This window comes from Podarcis muralis, chromosome 13, assembly GCF_964188315.1.
Source record: "Podarcis muralis chromosome 13, rPodMur119.hap1.1, whole genome shotgun sequence".
In the NCBI taxonomy this organism is placed as follows: domain Eukaryota; kingdom Metazoa; phylum Chordata; class Lepidosauria; order Squamata; family Lacertidae; genus Podarcis; species Podarcis muralis.
Window position 1 is genome coordinate 1399469 of NC_135667.1, and position 15084 is coordinate 1414552.

The 15084-nt window shown below is 51.2% G+C and overlaps 2 protein-coding genes across 10 annotated transcripts in view; both read left to right on the forward strand.

The window, feature by feature from the left end:
* PLD2 (phospholipase D2) overlaps positions 1-11499 on the forward strand; it is a 30943-nt gene extending 19444 nt beyond the window's left edge. The window contains exons 16-24 of the mRNA XM_028704228.2: positions 713-829; positions 2061-2165; positions 3266-3354; positions 5297-5410; positions 6323-6372; positions 7508-7642; positions 7766-7919; positions 8771-8882; positions 9772-11499. Coding sequence (XP_028560061.2) covers positions 713-829; positions 2061-2165; positions 3266-3354; positions 5297-5410; positions 6323-6372; positions 7508-7642; positions 7766-7919; positions 8771-8882; positions 9772-9996 — 1101 coding nt within the window. The 3' untranslated portion in view covers positions 9997-11499. The remainder of the gene's footprint in view (positions 1-712; positions 830-2060; positions 2166-3265; positions 3355-5296; positions 5411-6322; positions 6373-7507; positions 7643-7765; positions 7920-8770; positions 8883-9771) is intronic.
* Positions 11500-12164: 665 nt separating this feature from the next.
* MINK1 (misshapen like kinase 1) overlaps positions 12165-15084 on the forward strand; it is a 56315-nt gene continuing 53395 nt past the window's right edge. For 5 of the 9 annotated variants that reach the window (XM_077916730.1, XM_077916731.1, XM_077916732.1 and 2 more), the window contains exon 1: positions 12167-12404. In XM_077916730.1, the coding sequence (XP_077772856.1) occupies positions 12348-12404 (57 nt within the window). In that variant the 5' untranslated portion in view covers positions 12167-12347. Of the gene's footprint in view, positions 12405-15084 lie in introns of all 9 variants that reach the window. The other 4 variants (XM_028704219.2, XM_028704221.2, XM_028704224.2 and 1 more) reach the window with 2 other exon arrangements.

Genomic DNA, 15084 nt, shown 5'->3' on the forward strand with positions numbered 1-15084 from the left:
GCTAGCAGAGCCGACAAATATCTCTTCTGCCCCCCCCCCAGCCAATAACCCCCCTTGCAAATAAATACAATTCCAGGGTTAAGACTGCCTGAGTGCAGCAGATCCGGGACTCCATGGCCGCCTCTGCTGGGCAAAGGTGCTTCTGGGGGGTGTCTCACCCCTCCTCCTAATTTTCTTTTCCTTTATTTCTTCAATTTATTTCATTCATTTTATAACACAACTAAGCAACACAAACAGAAAAACAAACAATACAAACCAATTCTTGTCTTATCCTTATTTTTTCTAAACATTGTTAGGTGGGCTTCCCCAAGTCCCCCCTATCTGATTTTCACTTTACATCATCTTTAGCAATTTACATATATCATATTTTTTAACCATTTTTTCCACGCTTACTTTTACCATAAAGATCTTCACATTTTATCACTTACAAATAATACACTTTTAAAATACACTGTCTTCTACTTCTAACCCTACAGCCTAGATCCGCTTCCAAAGCTATTCTAAGATTTAAATATTAACATATTTTTTTCAAATGTTCTTTAAACTTCTTCTTCCACCGTCTCTTCTCTATGGTCCCAGAGTCTCCTGGTCAGTCCGTCATCTTCATCTGCCATTCTTTGATACTTGGTAGATCTTGTTCTTCCAATTCTTCGCTCGTAATTTTCTCGCAGCTGTTGTGGCAAAGCCTCCTTCTGCTTTTCTCCCTCTCCAGACTGTGAAGCCCAAGTATAAAGGGCAGGACTACCCCTACCTGCTCCCCAAGTCCTCTCGAGTGACGCCCCTGCAGGTCCCGTTCGTCGTGCCCGGGGCTCAGACCGCCAACGTTCAGGTGAGAGGCTGGGTGGCGCTCTCTGGGTGGGCAGATTTCCCATCCTGGGCACCTGGCTGGTAATGATAATGATGATGATGATAATAATAATTTATTATTTATACCCCGCCCATCTGGCTGAGCTTCCCCAGCCACTCTGGGCAGCTTCCAACAAAACACTAAAATACAATAACCTATTAAACATTAAAAGCTTCCCTGAACAAGGCTGCCTTCAGACGTCTTCTAAAAGTCTGCTAGTTGTTCATTTCCTTGACATCTGGGGGGGGGGGCGTTCCACAGGGTGGGTGCCACCACCAAGAAGGCCCTCTGCCTGGTTCCCTGTAACTTGGCTTCTCTCAGTGAGGGAACTGCCAGAAGGCCCTCAGAGCTGGACCTCAGTGTCCGGGCTGAACGATGGGGGTGGAGACGCTCCTTCAGATATACTGGACCGAGGCTGTTTAGGGCTTTCAAGGTCAGCACCAACACTTTGAATTGTGCTTGGAAACGTACTGGGAGCCAATGGAGGTCTTCCAAGACCGGTGTTATGTGGTCTTGGCGGCCGCTCCCAGTCACCAGTCTAGCTGCCGCATTCTGGATTAGTTGTAGTTTCCGGGTTACCTTCAAAGGTAGCCCCACGTAGAGCGCATGGCAGTAGTCCAAGCAGGAGATAACCAGAGCATGCACCACTCTGGCCAGACAGTCTGCGGGCAGGAAGGGTCTCATCCTGCGTACCAGGTGGAGCTGGGAGACAGCTGCCCTGGACACAGAACTGACCTGCGCCTCCATGGACAGCGGTGAGTCCAGAATGACTTCCAGGCTGCGCACCTGGACCTTCAGGGGCACAGTTACCCCATTCAGGAACAGGGAGTCCCCCACACCTGCCCCTCTCCTGTCAACCGCAGGGACAGGATGCTAGACCGGATGGTCGCCCCTTTGCCATGATCCAGCAAGATATTCTCGCAGCCCTATAGGATTTTGAGCTTGGTTTTTCGTAGAGTTGGAAGGGGCCCTCCCCAGGTCATTTAGTCCAACCCCGGCAAGACCTGTTTTTGGTTTTCAGGCACAGAATGTCTGGGAATTGTGAGGGGTGCGTGGAAAGGTGAGGGCAAACAGGAAGGGCCCCGGGCCAGCCGGGCCAGGCTCTCTCTTGCACCTTCTCCTGCGTGGCCTGCCCCGCCTCGCAGGACTGTCGTTCTGTAGGAGAGGAAATGGTAAAAAAAGAGCTTTTTTGGCCTCCCTCCGTTTCCTGCAGGTGTTGCGCTCTGTGGACCGCTGGTCGGCCGGCCTCCACGAACACTCGATCTACAACGCCTACCTGAGCGTCATCAAGGAGAGCCAATATTACCTGTACATTGAGGTAGGTCTTGGGACAGGTGAGGGGAAAGGGGGGGACTGTATGGAGTGGGTGGTGAGAATGAGACCCTGAGGCTGTTTGGAGACACTCCTCTTCCTCTTCCTTTGGGCCCAAAGGAGAAGGATGGGGGAAATGGGAGTCAGGGGGGAAATTCAAATTTGTGGGTGGGGCAGCAGAGGAGTGTGTCATTATTTCCGTGACTGTGAGTTGCTTTGAGCTGCTTTTATTTTAGTATATTGTCTTTTACTTTGCCAAACCTTAATCAGGCATTACAAATATAGGCCGTCATAAAACATCCACATATAAAATAAATACAAATAAACAGCCATGCAAAAATATGTAATAACGAGGATTTTCATTGGAATTTCTTCCTGCTAAACAGTGGGAAGCCCAGAAAAGTAAAACTCTCTGACGAATCCAAATTGTGCGGATTTGCTAATTTTCACATATTTTGCACCATGTGGGCTGTTTCGTATATTTGTTGGAGCTTTGCAGGGCAAAGGAACCATATTGCTTGCTGAGATGTGATTTTGACATGTTCATTCTGCATGCAACCCAGGAACTCTCTTCGCTTTTAACTGCTTTTAAGGTGGAGGAGTGCAGATGATTAATCACAAAAAGCGAAGAACGATGATATTAAGTTGTGGGTGAACATATCAGACGACACAGCAATTCTTCAAACAGCTCTTGTTTATTCACAGGCCCAGAACAGAACTGGGCTGAAGGGTTCAGCCAGCCTGCTTATATAGAGCTCCAGTACAAAGCAACAGTAACAACTTTCTGTAACTATCCAATCACTGAACGTCACTTTCAATTCCTTATTTGCATATGTGGACCTGAGTGAAAACTATCTACAGTATCCCCCTGCTGGCCCAGGGTCAGAACTTCAGTACATAACAGATGAGCAAGAGGGTCTCTGAGGAAGGGCAGAGTGCAGCTTTTTTTTAATGCAACACATGTCCCCAGGCAGCTAAGAGGAGCCCTGGTTTTGGGAGGGAAAGGCAGGGGGTTTCTGTTTATGTCTTTTGCAGCACAGACACCTGTCTCTCTCTCTCTCTCTCTCTCCTCCCTCACCAATGCACCCTCTTTTATTCCTGCTCCAGAACCAGTTCTTCATAAGCTGCGCAGACGGGCGTTCGGTGATCAACACCGTGGGAGACGCCATTGTCGACCGAGTGCTGCTTGCCCACAGGTCTGTCCCTGTTTCGGCCCAAATTGAGATTGGCTGCAATGGCTCATTAGCAGGGGGCGGGGTGAGCACTCTGCGCATGCTCAGTGGGGCACAACTCTTCCCTTTCCAGGGCTGCATTGCACACCAGGCCTCCAGGTTCAAGTTCCCCCTTCCCTAACTCGGCTCAGAGGCGCTCCCATAAAATCAAAACATCAATGCCGGCCTGGCAAAAAAACATGTGCATTGATTATTCCTTTTATAAATGGCTAGAGATCTGATAGATCAGTTCCAACTACCGTAGCTATAAAATTGTTTGGCTTTTTTCTTAAAAAGTGAAAATAGGATCAGCTGGAGAAGGGTTAAATGAATTAAGAAAAATGAAATGTGGATCTAATTATTGGAGCCCTTTGTTTTGATTTCAGTGGTACCTTGGCTCTCAAACTTAATCCTTTCCGGAAGTCCATTCGAAAACCAAGGCACGTGTTCCCCTAGAAAGCAATGCAAAATGGATTAATCTGTTCCAGACTTTTAAAAACAACCCCTAAAACAGCAACTTAACATGAATTTTACTATCTAACAAGACCATTTATCCATAAAATTAAAGCAATAATCAATGTACTGTACTATAAAATAAATAAGACAGCATTGTAGATGATAAAAATTAAAATTATTTTTTCTTCATCTCTGCACTGATGATAGTCCTTGTTTGGATGGGGGGCTTTTATCCATCTCCGCAGTCAATAATCAATCAATCAGTAGCTGAACTGGGTTCCACATAGTCACAAAAACAAATTAACCGAAAAAGCCTCAAAAACGCAAATAGCAAAAACAAAAGCACCAAACTTAATCCATTCTGGAAGTCAGTTTGACTTCCGAAATGTTCGGAAACCAAGGTACAGCTTCTGATTGGTGCAGGTGTGCCGGAAAAAATAGCCGACACCCGCATCGTTTTTCAGCTTCGGAAAAACGTTCAAAAACCGGAACACCTACTTCCAGGTTTTTGGTGTTTGTGACCCAAGGAGTTTGAGAACCAAGGTACCACTGTATAGATAATTGTACAGTTGGAAAGGACCCCCCCCCGGGTAATCTACTCCAACCCCCTGCAATGCCACCTGAATCCTGAAATGTTGTTCATGGTGGAAGCAGGTATAATTTGTGCTTATACCTGGCAGCCCCTACACTCTGGAACTCCCTGCCAATTGATGTCAGCCTTCAGCTGTATACTTTCTGACACCTGCTGAAAAACATTATTGCTTAGACAAGCCTGTCCAGATGCTTAGAAAGCCAGTGTGAATTTTAACCAGCATTCAGTACTGGAACCTTTGCATGTTTTAAAGTATTGCTGGTTTTATTGTTTTTTGTAAAAGGACTGTTGTTGATGGCTTCCTCTTTTTACCTAATTGATATTTACTTCTGTAATAATGGTTTTGGTAGGGGGCGAAATAATTTTTAAAATGGGGGAAACAAAAAACCAAGCAATCCCAGAGGCATTTCCACGGTGCCAGGTGCAAAGTGTTTTTTTGCGGGAGACTCGGGGGCCAGGAGGGATGCAGGTGGCGCTGTGGGTTAAACCACAGAGTCTAGGGCTTGCCAATCGGAAGGTCGGCGGTTCGAATCCCCGCGACGGGGTGAGCTCCCGTTGCTCGGTCCCTGCTCCTGCCAACCTAGCAGTTCGAAAGCACCTCAAAGTGCAAGTAGATAAACAGGTACCGCTCCAGCGGGAAGGTAAACAGCATTTCCATGCACTGCTCTGGTTTGCCAGAAGCGGCTTAGTCATGCTGGCCACATGACCTGGAAGCTGTACGCCGGCTCCCTTGGCCAATAAAGCGAGATGAGTGCGCAACCCCAGAGTCGGCTACGACTGGACCTAATGGTCAGGGGTCCCTTTACCTTTATGGGGGCCAGGAAGTGCTTCTGGGGGCCACAGCCACTAACCACGGTGGGGTTTTTCCCACACTTGCAGTGAGAAGAAGCCCTTCCGGGTCTTTGTCCTGCTCCCGCTGCTGCCTGGGTTTGAGGGAGACATCGCCCAGGGCGGAGGAAACTCCATCCAGGCCATTCTGCACTTTACATACAGGTGAGTTTGGAAAGCGAGGCCGGGGGGGGGGGCGGGGAGCAGGTGCAGGACATAGCAATGGGGTTGGGGGCAAAGCCAGGGAGGCTGGCTGCGAGGGGTGCAGGATCACGTGCTCATTTACCAGTTTTGCGTTGTGTGCTTTTTTGACAACCACACTTTTGCATCCTGCAAGCATAAACCAGAGCAAGGCTTGAAAAAGCTCTTTGGGCACCACATCCCCTCGGGGGGGGGGCTGTCGGTTTTCCTTGCGCCAGTTCTGGGCATCGCAGATCCCCCCGAGATCTTGTGCAAGCTTCCCAGATCCCTGTGAGCTCTCACACCATCTTCTCAGATTCCCACGAGATTTCGTGCAAGCGTCACAGATCCCAACAAGATCTTTCAGAGCTTCCCAGACCCAGCTCACTGAGCAGGCCTTGCCCCCCAAGAAAGGAAGAGAGCTTAAGAACTCCTTTCCTGCTCTCTCCCCACCTTGCTTGGGGGCAAGGCCCTCTCAGCACTAGGTTGGGAGAGTATTGGGTCCCCCACCAACCTCTCTCACCCCCTAGCCATGGGGCAGCTCCAAGGATATGGGTGTCCAGGATTTTCATGTATAGGCAGAACCCTTGGAAGCAAACCCCTGCGCAAGATGCGATTGCACTGTAGATTATCCTCCCCGCCGCTGCCATTCCCCTTTTTCCCTAAGATGTTGTTTCACAAGGTTCTTCCTTTGCACCCCACCCTATCTCAAAGTGTCAAGTAGGGTCCCCAAGACAGGCTGGGAGGGTCTGTCCACATCCCCCATTCTCAGCAGGGTGCGTTGGGTTGGTATCTAGAGCTGGGGGGGGGGGCAAGAGGGTGGTGGTGAAGGAGGTGTATTGGGGGACACGCCCTAAGTGACTCCACTGTCTAATTTCCCCCCGTCCTCTTTCCCAGGACGCTCTGCCGCGGGGAGGCATCCATCGTCAGCCGGCTCAAGGCAGTCAGTAAGTGGGGAGGGGTGTGTGGCAAGATGAGCCTTCTTCTGCCCCCTCCCAGCCCCAAACATACTGGGGAAAGCTCAGAACTCTTCGCCTGAGACTGCATGGGGCAGGGTGTCTCTCTGCCAACCGTAGTCAGAAGAAGGACTCCTAAGGGGGCTTGTGGTTCTGCTGTGGGGCTGTGCCATGCTGCCCCTAGCTAAAAATCCCTCTCCTACAATCCCAGGTGCTATCTGGGCTAAGACATAGAATCGTGGTGGCAGCCCGAGGGTCATCTATTCCCACCCCATGCAATTCAAGAATCAGCTTCCACAGTGCCGAGGGGTGTAGTGTTCCCAAAGCAAGGAAGGATTGGACTCTGATTAATAGAATACACACGAGGCTCTGGGAGGAGGTGCCAATAATAATTTCCTCTCCACCCCTTGGCCCAGGTCGTTTTATTCACAAAAGAACTTATAACACAGTGTTCGTAAGAACCAATCAGATTTCCTCTGAGGATTTCAAGAAAACCCATGTGGGACAAAGTCAGATCAGGGGAAGCCTCTTAACTACAAAGAACTATTTGCCATTTGAGCATGCGTACATGTTTAGGCTAAATAAACAGGAACCAGGGAGGAATGCATTCAGCAAAACCCCGGAGGTCATAAACAGGAGGGGCAGGATGGCAGTATTCGCCATCTCCTTGTGAACTCTCTTCCTGGCCCTTAAGATCTATCTAAAGATTAAACTACATCAAAGTAACCCACTATCCTTATGTACTGAGGATGCCTGATGAAGCCACTGGCCTGTGTTTCAGAATGCTTATACGTGCCTGTCAGCAAATGGCAGAGATGCAGAGGCTTGTGGGATTTGATCAGAAACTATTGTCACTGAATCAAACCCAGTCAATGCAATGCTTTCATAGCGGACACAATGGCTTGCTCCATATTTCATAATTCCTCATAGCAATCCCACCTGGCCCCCCACACTCTGCACCCCTACAGAGGAGAAAGGCGCTTTGCACATGCTCCGAAGCGCCCCTGTTTCCGCGCTCTTTGCAAGCTCCAGAGTTTACCCGCTGGAACCGGAAAGGGAAGCCCCCACAGGCCGGGCGCAACGCTGTCCCGCTAACACCCACCTCTCTCCCTCTTTCCTCGAAAAGTGGGGGACGACTGGAAGAGCTACATCTCCTTCTGCGGGCTGAGGACCCACGGGGAGCTGCAGGGGAAACTCCTGACGGAGCTGGTCTACATCCACAGCAAGATGCTCATTGCGGACGACCGGCGCGTCATCATCGGTGAGGGGGGTGGGGGCGCTGGGAACACCTCTCCTCGCAGGAGGCCACTTGCAGCATCCAGCGTGGGCTCCCCCCCCCCCCCCAGTTTCCCTTAATGGCTCCCTTGCTTTCTCCTGCCCCAAGGCTCAGCCAACATCAACGACCGGAGTCTCCTGGGGAAGAGGGACAGTGAGCTGGCCGTCCTGGTCGAGGACACGGATCTGGTGCCATCCGTCATGGGCGGGCAGGAGTACCAGGCGGGGAAGTTTGCCCTGAGCCTGCGCCTCGACTGCTTCAGGTGGGTTGTCTTCAGCAGGGTTGTCTTCGTCGTCTTCTTTTTTATTTTCAATGCAAAATTACAACAAAAATTAGAAACATTGAATCCAAAATAAAACAGTGCAAACAAGAAAAAAATTAAAACACAAACACAAAAAACACACACATCTACAAATAAAACCATATCATCATTCTAATTTAGTCATTACATACATATACACATATTGACTTCCTTTGTTCTGAGACCTCGACATTTTTACTCTTTCAAAGTTGTTGTGTCTAATGTAGATTACCTCTATCTTTATAGTTTTCACACCATTTTTCTCTTTCTTTAACCCTGCAAAGCATCATTCATTACATACCGATAGGCTTACTCCAGAACAATGTATTTTCATATACTCTATAGCACAGGGTTGTCTTCAAGGGGTGAGGGAGGAACCGAGTCAGGGATCAGGGCCATGGGGCCTAGAGACCCCCCCACCCCACTGTGGGAGTCTGGCTGGACAGCAGTGCAGGTGAGAAGGATCTAGGGGTCCCCATCTTCTTTGGAAGCCATCCTGCTCAGTGCTTTGCTGCCTCCTGCAGCGGTGAGTTCCATAGTTCAACGAGGGGCTGCGTGAAGAAGGACTTTATCTTTCTGCATCTCCCAACGTTCACCCTCTTTAGTTGCCCACAACTTCCGCTGCTATTTTGACAGAGGGAGCAAAACTGCCCTCTTTCCAGCTTCTCCCTGCCTTGCCTCTCTTTATCAGCGGCTATTGTGCCGCCTCTTCTCGAAATTAAACCCTCCAGAACAAATAGTCTGCCTGGGGCTAAAGCGGCTTTGTGTGTCGCTGACCTGGGCAAAACCTCTTTCTCCTACCCCGCCGACAGGTGCGTTTTAGGGGTGGCCTCTGACCTGGACATTCAAGACCCGCTCAGCGACCGCTTCTTCTGGGACATCTGGCAAGCCACAGCTTCGTCCAACACCAGCATCTACGACAAGGTGTGTAGAGGACCCCCAGGGGTCATCCAGTCCAGCCCCAGGCAGTGCGGGAATCACGACGGAAGCACCCTGGAGAGGCAGCCACCCGACCTCTGCTTAAAATCCTCCCGGGAAGGAGGGTCTTAGGTTCCCCATTGCTGCCCCATAGCTTTCCCTTGGAGCAGGATCTTGCTCCAACAGGTGTTTGTACCTCCTTGAACAACAGGGGCTGCGCCTCGTATTTACAGGACCGCCTCTCCTGGTCTGCCCCGCAGAGGACCTTAAGGTCCATGAATAATCATACTTTAGAGGTCCCAGGGCCTAAGGAAGTCAGATTATCCTGCACCAGGGCCAGGGCCTTTTCAGTGATGGCTCCGATCTGGTGGAATGCTCTGTCCCAGGAGACCAGGGCCATGCAGGATTTAACCTCCCGTCAGGCCTGTAAGACAGAGTTATTCTGCCTGACCTTTAATTTGAATTCAGCCTGATCTTTTATTCCCCTTCCTTCCTTCCCTCCCCCTCCCCTTTTTAGGAAAATTACCCGCTCTGGGATCCCACAGCTAATTCTCCCCTGGTCTCCTCGCTGGCCCAAATAGGACTCATTTAGCCAGCTAGCCCTGGTGATCATCTAATGCTTATTGGATGGATTTCCCCCCTAAATTGATTTTTGAATTCTGAATTTATTGTTATTCACGTTTTATACTGTATTTTATGCTGTTTTTTGTTGTTGTTGCATCAATTAAGTGTTTTAAATTTGTTGTTAGCCGGCCTGAGCCCGGTCTTCTGAACCGGGAAGGGCGGGGTATAAATAAAAATATAAATAAATCATTTATAAAAAATATAAATAAAAATCATTATTAATGTTGGGCATTTTGTTCTCTTTCTCCCCGCAATTCCTCCTCTCCGCCAGGTCTTCTCCTGCCTCCCCACCGACGCCGTCAAGTCCCGGAGGGACCTGCACCATCACGTCAGCAAGAAGAGCCTGGCCTCCGAGAGCCCCATCCTGGCCCGGGACCACCTGCAAAAGGTGCGGGGCCACCTGGTCCAATTTCCCCTGGACTTCCTGGCCGAGGAGTATCTCCTGCCCCCTCTCAACAGCAAGGAGGGCATGATCCCCGTGGAGGTGTGGACTTGACGCAGCAGGCGGGGGGAGCCCCGAGGGGAAAACAGGAGGAGGCTCACAGAGAGCAGTTGCACTCTGCACGTGACCCGTGAACCTCTCTCCCCCATTTGCAGCTCTGGCTTGTCTGAATTCTTCGGCAAGGAACGACTCTTGTCTTTGGCCAGAGCTGGTTGACGGGACACCACCCTCTGGGGCAACTTCCGCCATTGCGAATTAGTTTAAGGGCTTTCGCCAACCTGGTTTAAAGCCACAAAATGTTTTTCTTCCACCGACACTAATTTTGTATTCCAAAGCGAGGAAGGTCCTGTCTCATTTTCCAAAAATCCAAAAGCTTCCAGGAGGTTGGAAGGGAGCACCCCACCATTTTTTGCACCCCATAGTTTCTCTCAACCTCCCTTGTTTCGGAACCACTTTACGTTTAAATCCAGCGCCTTAAGTTGGGTGTGAAACCGGTTCGGCTGCAGCGGAAACAGCAGGAACTGTGCAAAACATTACTCCGTTGCACCCAGAAACGAACAATGCTGCTTCCTCGGTGCCTTAAGGAGAATCGACATTTGAAAGCAATAATAAAGGTTCCATTAGTCCTGAGACTTTCTGTCGCCATTTCTCCCAGTGGGATCCGGAGACGGCTGCAAACATCTTGGCCCCATTTCAAATCTGGTGCAACTGTGCTCTGTAAAGGCGAGAAATTGGCATATAGGAAAAGCTTTGAAGGAAACCATGGTGGAGGTGGAACTGTTGAACTGGAAGTCAGTTTGTAAAAAAATTGGAAATCGAATAAAAAATCATATTGGGGGGGAAGGAGGGGACATGGCTCTGGCCGTTCCTATGACAACAAGGAAGATGGGGGGCTCTTTGCCCCATAGTCCAGTGGCAGGGGAGCCATGTGTCCTCTTTTCCCAGGAGAGGTCCTCATTTTCAGGGGTAAAATTGGAGACAAATTGCATTTATTTCCTTGGAAAACGGCTGCCGTCGCATCGTCGTCTTTGCTCTTCACAATATGGCAACCCTCTAAGACCGGTGATGGGGCAGATCCGGATCGTTTCCATCGCCTACATTTGAGGAGGAAGAGGATCCGTAGCAAATTTTGCCTCTAAACAGCACAACACGAAACAAAACAATGTCCTGTTGCCCCTCTCAGACCTGAGAGGAGCTTCATGGGAGGATTCGAACCCTGATCTCTCCCAGGTCTTTGTTTGGCTTTCTGTATATAAAAGCATTGACAAACAATCTGATATTTAAAACATAGCTGCCCGTCCAGGCGCTGAATCTGCTCCGTCTCCCTCAGAGCAGCAACAGGGGCCCATCTTTATTTAAAGTTTAAACGAGATATCCAAAATGCTGGTGCACCTTTAGTTTTATTTTTTGCTTTTATTCATGATTTTATTGTCCTCTTCTTTTGGCAAACCTCTTTTGGGTTTGGTTTTCAAAAAACAATCCAATTTAATAAACAGTAGTAACGAAGCGGCGTATTCATTTTACGAAGTGAAATAGCAATAAATACAATCTTTATTTTGGGCTGTGTGGTTATTTCTGAAGCGCTACGAAGCCGCCCGTGAAGCGGGAGGGTTAAGATTACACGAAGTAATCCAATTGATGCATTAAAAGGAGAGCGGCAGTTTTAATTGTTTCAGGCAGCATTAGGAGGTGTTTTCTGTGGAAATCTAGATCTCGACAGGGACAATGTCTGGGCGCCTGAGGTGTTTTTGGCCCTCGAGTTTCTTCACGCGACGAATCTGTGGGGCTTTTTCACCTCACGAAAAACCGCCGCTAGAAAAAGGCGGGAAAAGCCGGCTCCCCGCGCCGCTCCACGGAGCATGCGCCTCGGGGCACTTGCGTCGCCCCTCCGACTTCCGCCACACTTCCATCGAGCATACGACAGTATTCTCCTACGTGCAAGGCCCCGCCTCCCGTCCGTGCTTGCACGTCCCTTCCGCCACCCTTTGCCTTTGCGCACGCTCGGGATGGCGGGGCGGAACCCGCTGTGCGCCTGCGCCGCCGAGGCCCTCTCCGCGTCGTGACTTCCGCCGCTCCCCGCCTCTTCCGCGCCCTCCAGGCGCCTGCGCGGGAGCCGCCTCTCCCCGCCGCCGCGCCTGCGCCGTGCCTCGCGCGGGCCGCCGCCCGCAGCGCGCCTGCGCGGAGCGGGAGAGCCTCCGCCCACTCGGCCCCCCGCGCCTGCGCAGTGCGGCGCTGCTTTTCCCTCCCTGGCGCCTGTCAGTCCGTCCGTCGCTCGGTGAGGGGGAAGAAGAGCGAGGCGGCGAGGGAGGAAGAGGAAGGAGAGGAAGAAGAAGAAGATGGGGCCGCGGCAGCAGCAGCAGCAGCAGCACTGAGGGGGGGGGGGGGACGAGCAACCGCCGCCCGCCATGGCCGACCCGGCCCCCGCCCGCAGCCTCGACGACATCGACCTCTCCGCCCTCAGGGTGAGCGGGGGGGGGCAGGGAGGGGTCAAAGGTCAGGGGAGGGGGAGGGAACAGGAATGACACAGACTAACCCCCCCAAAAAAAAATCTTCCGTGGGGCTGTGAGGGGTGAGGAGGGGGCTGCAGCTGTGACGCCCCCCCCAGTGTAATCGTTGGGGGGGGGGCGCCAGGAGGGTGCCTGGGTTGGAAGGCGGCGGCGAGGAGCCTCCCGCCCCCCCCCCCCCGCGCGCCTCTGCTGCAGGGGCGAACCTTGCCGTGTCATCCCCCCCCCCTCTGGCAACCTGCAGCACCGGGGGGGGGGAAGGGGGCGGGCTCGCCTCTTCCTCCTCTCTCCTCCCCCCCCCCACGACGCAGCCCTTCTTCTTCCCTCCTGGTTGCTGCGGTCGTTTTTTGTGGGTGGGGGTTGCCCTCTCTAGATCAGCTGCTGGGGGGGGGGGAGATTAGGGAGAGCCAGCCCCCCAGCAAAGGGATGGTGGGGTGAGCAAAACGGGGGGGTGGGGTGGGGAGACACCTGCCTTCTCCCTGCCTGTGTCGCTTTCTGTGTCCCAATCGGAGCACGCACATATTTTAGGGCGGGGGGGGGGGGCTACAAGGGTGTGCTTTGATTTTAAAAGCCGGATTGTGCTAATGGGTCGGCAGACCTTCCCCCCCCCCTCCCACCCCACCGTTTCCTTTCAAGGTTCTGTGTTTATAAAGCCTTCTTTCTGGGCCCTGCAATCTCCTTCCTGCTGATTTTTAAAAGGCTCGTTTAACCCTTAAACTGGCAGGCAGAGCTCCCCACCTTCGACTGGGCTGGTTCCGTGGCTGTTAGCTAGCCTGCGCAATCTAACTTGCTCTATGAATATTCGTCATCTGTAATAACTCTTGCCACCTGAATTCGCTTTACCCCGGTAGAGTATCGCCCTGGTTATCCAGTGTCACTGTTACCAGGAAGAGTCCTGAGAGTTTCTGGATAATTGTTGCCTTGCTATATTTCAGGCCCTCTTTTAAAAGTGTGCCTTTTGGTGTTCCGGAGCCCTTGGGGTCCCCGCAGCTCAGTTCGGGTCTTCATGCTTTCCTCTGTGGGTTCCTTGCTCAGAAACCGGAGGGGACAGGAGAGACCTCTCCCTTTCCTTCCTCTGTTGCCTCCCACAGCAGTGGAAATGACTGATATTGGAAGCTCCTTGCTGCAGGGACCTGCTTCTTGCTTAGGAAGCCCCATTTAGTACCAGGCATAACTCCTTGTAAATACCAATAACCTGATCAGCAGGCTCTTTGTAATGCTTTGCATAATGACCCTTTTAAAGAGGAGGATTTTACTGTCATTGCTTGCAAGGTGGCTGTGGGGACACAGCGATGGGAGAAGTAACTTTCCTCCTCCTTTCCTTTTAACCTTCATGCTGCGCCTGCTGCAGCTGATAGGTTTGCCTAAAATGCCCCCCTTTGCAGATGGCACCTGGGAGGGGTGCCTGCCTGAGGCCTGTTTGCCCCCTTGCTGAGTGTAGCAGTGGGCTTTTCCCTTTGCGTGCGTGAGTGTGCTTGTGGCTCCTGTTTCTTGCAGTTAAAAGGGAACTTGGTGAGTCATGGTTGGTGATGTGCAGGGCTGGATTGTTGTGGCGAGGTTTGCCACTGTGGGGTTTACGAGGTGGAGTTTTTCACCTGTTGCCTCCTCCCAAGTTGTTTTCCTCACAGGCTGGCACGCATGCGTCATTTCTGTAGCAGGATGGGCTGCTTTCATCTGTGCGCTGTCAGCAGAATCGGGAGCCGAGGGAGCCCTTTGGAATGCAGCCTGCCTTTCCCTTTCATTCAGGGAGGGAGCCTCTCAGTATCTGGAATCATCACCTCAGGGAGGTTGCACAAGCCGTGTCCTGACAGATGGGGAGCACGGCCCTCCCTCGCCTCAGCTGATCCCATGTTTTCCCACTGTGGAAACATAAGAATATCCCTTCTGGATCAAACACCGTCTTTCCAACATCCTGTTCTCACAGCGGCCACAAGCAAAATCTCAGCACAACGACAGCGCCCTCCCCACTTGTGATCCCCAACAAGTCATATTCAGAGAGGTGCACTCTGTCTCCGACAGTGGAGGCAGAGAACAGCTGGCATGGCTAGTAGCCATCGGCGGCTCGCTCCTCCTCCATGAATTTGCCCGGTCCTCTTTTTAAAGCCATCCAACTTGGCGGCCATCCCTTCTTCCTCCTGCAGGAGGGAGTTCCACATTCTCTCCTGAATCTTTCAACACATACATACACCTTGTGTGCCTCCTTGTCAGGATCCATCCCAGGAGGATATCATGGATGAAGGAAAGGATAGGAGTGGTTTTCTTGAAACCAGGATCAAGAAATAGCTTATCATGGTAACTTCCTGTCAAAATGTGCGAGCTTCCCAGTTTCACAAGTTCTCACAGTACAGAAAAGAATCAAGTTTTTTTTCCTGTTTGAAGAGATCTGTGAAACTCAAAAGCTTGCACGCTCCTGCACCAGCCTAAGTTTGGCACAATAACAATATCTTCAGCTGTTCTGTGTGGCTTACGAACCTCTGGGCCAACAGGACAACAATCAGCTATTGAGCTGGAAACCAAGAGGCAGAAAATTCAATGCTATTTAAACTCACTGCTCCTCATTTGGCCCACCCTCCTGTCAGGCTGAGGGCCTCTCATCTACAAAATCTCAACAGGCAGCCTGGAACTTGGAATTAAACAA